Source organism: Mus caroli, chromosome 11 (assembly GCF_900094665.2).
Source record: "Mus caroli chromosome 11, CAROLI_EIJ_v1.1, whole genome shotgun sequence".
Classification (NCBI taxonomy): Eukaryota; Metazoa; Chordata; class Mammalia; order Rodentia; family Muridae; genus Mus; species Mus caroli.
This window is the reverse complement of record NC_034580.1, coordinates 77,893,549-77,898,269: the sequence shown is the minus strand read 5'-3', so window position 1 is coordinate 77,898,269 and position 4,721 is coordinate 77,893,549. Positions and strand designations below refer to the sequence as shown.

General features: G+C 49.5%; 1 protein-coding gene across 2 annotated transcripts in view; it reads left to right on the top strand.

The window, feature by feature from the left end:
• Rad51d (RAD51 paralog D) overlaps positions 1 to 4,721 on the top strand; it is a 19,524-nt gene that overhangs the window by 5,015 nt on the left and 9,788 nt on the right. For both annotated transcript variants that reach the window (XM_021177557.1, XM_021177556.1), the window contains exons 4-8: positions 2,255 to 2,336; positions 2,593 to 2,727; positions 3,237 to 3,332; positions 4,338 to 4,428; positions 4,528 to 4,598. In XM_021177557.1, the coding sequence (XP_021033216.1) occupies positions 2,255 to 2,336; positions 2,593 to 2,727; positions 3,237 to 3,332; positions 4,338 to 4,428; positions 4,528 to 4,598 (475 nt within the window). The remainder of the gene's footprint in view (positions 1 to 2,254; positions 2,337 to 2,592; positions 2,728 to 3,236; positions 3,333 to 4,337; positions 4,429 to 4,527; positions 4,599 to 4,721) is intronic.

Genomic DNA, 4,721 nt, shown 5'->3' with positions numbered 1-4,721 from the left:
GTTTCTCTGTATAGCCCTGGCTGTCCTGGAGCTCACTTTGTAGACCAGGCTGGCCTCGAACTCAGAAATCCGCCTGCCTCTGCCTCCCGAGTGCTGGGACTAAAGGCGTGCATCACCACGCCCGGTTATATTTTGCATTTTCATGTGTATGAGTATTTTGGCTGTAGGTATATCTGAGTACCACATTCATTCATAGTGTCCTTGAAAGTCAGAAGAGGGTGTCTCTCTCACACACACACACACACACACACCCAATAACTGGAGTTACAGATGGTTATAAACTGCAATATGGGTGCTGAGAATTGAACTCTGGTCCTCTGTAAGAACAGCCAATGCTCTTAGTCCCTGAACCATCCCTGTAGTCTCCACACATTGTTTTTGATGCAGGGCCTGGGACTAGTTAACCAGCTTCAGTTAGCTGGCCAGTGAGCCTCAGGGAATCCCCTGCCTCAGCCTTCCCACCACTGGAATTAGAAATGCATACCATCACCTCTAACCCCAGCACTGGGAAGGCAGAGGCAGGCGGACCTCTGAGTGTGAGGCCAGCCTGGTCTACACAGTGAGTTCCAAGACAGCCGAAACTGGCTTTTTTTTTTTTTTTTCCCTCTCTTTTAAAATTTGCTTTAGTTTAATTAGCATGTATCTGCATCAGCATGTGAATGTGTGCACATGTATTCAAGGGCCTGGAAAGACTAGAGGTAGCAGATGCCCTGGGTAGCTGTGAGCCAACTGCTCAGCCACTCTCCAGCCCCTCACACTCAGCTTTTTATGTAGGTTCTGGGGAGTCAAGCTAAGGTCCCCATGCTTGCAAGACAAGCACTGTTATTGACTGAGCCATGGTGTCAGCCCCCACCTGAATGGAGTTCTTAAACTTCCGAGGCAAGATCTAACTCTGGAATCTCTGATGCAGTTGGCCTCGGCCCCACCCTGGGAGAACAGGCCGAGAGGAGCTGCTATGATGGAATGTCTCCAGGAGAATGGGATTCAGGAGAGGCTGAGGTTAGAGACCTACTAAGTAGATGCTTATTAAACCCACACAGAATGTATGGCATTCCAAGAAGCCACAGGGTGGTGCAAGAACCAAAGCAGGTCAATTAGCAGTAATGTGTGGTTCCTGAGTTAAAATAGGTGGAGTAGTGACTAGTTGCTGCTTACCCTGTGCTGATTGTTGTTGTTGGTCATCAGGACTGTCTTTAGAGGCCTGCAGTCTGTGATTGGTAATGCGGAGTTAGGGAGGGCGGGGCATGGTGAGGCATTGGTCCAGACTGCAGCTTAGACACTTTAGCTCCTGTACTGGGCAGAATGTTGAGGGTAGTGACCTATTTCACTGTGGTTTAGGGGTAGAACTGGGTTTAGGAAGTGGCCATGTTTGAGGTTCATCTCAAAGCTCCCACACTAGAATTTTGACAGTCAGACCACTGTCCCTTTTGTTCAGTAACATTTACTGTGTGCCTTCAGGGGCTTTTCGGCTTTGTGCTAATACTGGAGATATAACAGGGGTAAAGGCCTCAGAGCATTTCTACCAGATGAGGGAGGCAGACAAAAACAAGCAAATAAAAAATAATTACAAACTCCCAGAACTAATAAGCGAGTTTAGCAAGGTCTGGGGATACAAGATCAACACATAAAAATCAATTGCATTTCTCTGAATTCACGATGAACATGTGAAAACTGAAATTAAAAACGCCGTGCCATTTGCTGCTGCGTCTAAGAAAATGAAATACTTGGGTCTAAATCTGACAAAGCCCGTGTAGAATTTGTATGCTGAAAATTAGAAATGCTGATGAAGGAGATCAAAGGTGACCCAGATGAATGCAGAGACGGTCTGTGTTCATGGATTACAAGACTCTACATTAGTGAATGCCAACTTTCCTCAACCTCTTTCTTTCTTTTTTTTTCCTTGATACTAGAGGTTGAACTCTGGGCTGTGCATATGCTAAGCAAACACTCTACCATTACCATTAAACCTTCCCTCCAAAAGGAAAAAAAAACTATATCCATACACACCACACACACACACATGGATGGAGCAGAGGGAGGGAGGCGCTTGGTCAGTATGTATACATATGTATGTATATGGGTTTTTTTGGAGCCAGGGTCTCATTATGTCCCTGTTAACCTCACCTCCCTGATGGTGGGATCAAAGGCATATGTCACTGTGCCTGCGTTACTTCCCAAATTTATCTGCAGATTTAATGCAGTTTCTTTTCTCTTCTCTTTGCCCATCCCCCATTCTCTCCTCTTCTACCATCAGCCTGGACAAACTACTTGATGCTGGCCTCTATACTGGGGAGGTGACTGAAATTGTGGGTGGCCCAGGTAGCGGCAAAACCCAGGTACCCATGGGTCCAACAGTGGGGGAAGGTTGGGGGAGGTGGGTGCACTGTCCTGGATTCCTGGGGGGGAGGGGTACTTGTAGGTGTCCTTGTGGGGTTTCGAGGTCAGAACAGAGCAGATGTGTGCTGAGAATGGGTCGGCCTTGGCAAGTGTATGTTGTTGGAATCTGGGCAGGATGTGTTGGGGAGCTGCCTGGTGGCTCTCCCTCTTCTCCAAAGGTTTAGGTTTACCCAGCACCCCATCTTGTCTCTGAAGGTGTGTCTCTGTGTGGCTGCAAATGTGGCCCATAACCTGCAGCAGAATGTACTATATGTGGATTCCAATGGAGGGATGACAGCGTCCCGCCTCCTCCAGCTACTACAGGCTAGAACCCAAGATGAAGAGAAACAGGTAGGAGGCATGGTGGATGGAGTCCTAGAAAATCCTGATGCTAGGAGACCTCATGGCCCTGTACACTGTAAAGGTTTACACCGTCTGTGGGAACCATCATTGTTGCTTTGAACCTGGAGAATCTTCTGCATTCCTAAAGCTGCTCATGTTAATGTCACCATCGCAGCTTGGCTGCCTCCCACACTGACTCTCCGGGAACTTTAAGGCTTGCTTACCATAAATCAGAGCAAGCAAGCACCTAGCATCTGTGTTTCTAGCCCATTTCTTGCGTGTGGGCAGGCATCACTAGTCAATCATATCGGTCCTTCCTGCTGAATTCTGAATGTCGTCCAGCTCAGCACCCAGGTAGTCACCACTGTGAGATCCAGCCCATTAGGCAAAATCCATTTGCCATTCTGGATGCCAGCACTGTGTCTAAGTGCCTCTTTGTCCTTTCAGCTCTATGATTACTCTTTATGGTTTGCCCGGATCCCCTCTCCAAGTCCCTGCTTCTCTTTCTCGCCCCTCAGGCAAGTGCTCTCCAGAGGATACAGGTGGTGCGTTCATTTGACATCTTCCAGATGCTAGATATGCTACAGGACCTTCGTGGCGCCATAGCCCAGCAGGTGAGCTCGCTCATCTGCCTGCTTCTGCTTTCCCCAGCTGGCCAGGTGTTGCCTGTATGCGGGCAGGTGTCTGACCACGGGCTGTATTCGGAATGCATGTGTAACATCCCCAGCTAGGTTTGCATGAGCACACCCCTAACCCCCAGGTGGAATTCCGTGGTGTTTAATTCCTGCGCTTCCTTGTTGGCAGGCTCACCAGCCCTGGACAACAGTAGGCTCCTTGAGTCCAGGGTTATACTGTCTTCATTTCTGTGTTCCTCACTGAAATCAATTAGAAAAACTTTTGTGCCAGGCGTGGTGTCGAATGCCTCTAATCCCAGCACCTAGGAGGTGAAGGCAGGTGGCTATGTGAGTTCAAGACCAGTCTGGTCTACAGAGTTTCAGGACAGCCAAGGACTACATAGAGAAACCCTGTCTCAAAACCAAACAAACAAACCCCCACACACACAAACATTTTGTGTGTGTTGGGGGTCGGGGCGGGGAGATGGTGTTTACTATGTAGCTCTGGCTGGTTAGGAACATACAAAATCCCCCTGCCCTGTCTCCTGAGTGCTGGGATTAAAGGTATTTGCTTCACCACATCTGGCTAGGAGACTCCTGAAGCAATCTGATTGTCCTCTGTGAGACGGGAGGTTGGCACTAAGTCCAGTGTCCGATTCTCCTGCTCTTCCTCTCAGAACTGGCAAATGGCTGCTATAGCCGCAAACATTTTGTACATATCCACTTAGGTTCCATAGTTAAGCAAGTAAGTGATAGATTTCTCAATATAGCCCTGGCTGTCCTGGAACTCAAAGACATCTGCCCAGCTCTGCCTCCCAAGTGCTGGGATTAAAGGCATGTGCCACTACCACCTAGCCTAAACTTGAGAAGGGGTGTGGGGAGGGAGGAAAGAGCCCAAGACCTACATCTGCTGAGCCATCCCACTGGCCTCCACCTTCTAATAGAGGAGCTTGCCCAGGGCGGGCCCTCGAGGTCATTGGTCCGTGCTTGTCCCCATTCGAACAGGAAGCAACTTCTTCAGGCACCGTGAAGGTTGTGATTGTGGACTCGGTCACTGCAGTGGTCGCCCCACTTCTGGGAGGTCAGCAGAGGGAAGGTGAGGAAAGGAAGAAGAGCCTGGGGACAGGGTGGGGACATCACCTCCCATCCCTGTCCTTTGGCCCTCTGCTGCCCCTCCTCTCTGCTCCTCCCCCAGGCCTGGCCTTGATGATGCAGCTGGCCCGAGAGCTCAAGATCCTGGCCCGGGACCTGGGTGTGGCCGTGGTGGTAATTTCTAGCTCTCTGTTTCTCTCTCTTTTTTTTTTTTTTTTTGGTTTTTCGAGACAGGGTTTCTCTGTGTAGCCCTGGCTGTCCTGGAACTCACTTTGTAGACCAGGCTGGCCTCGAACT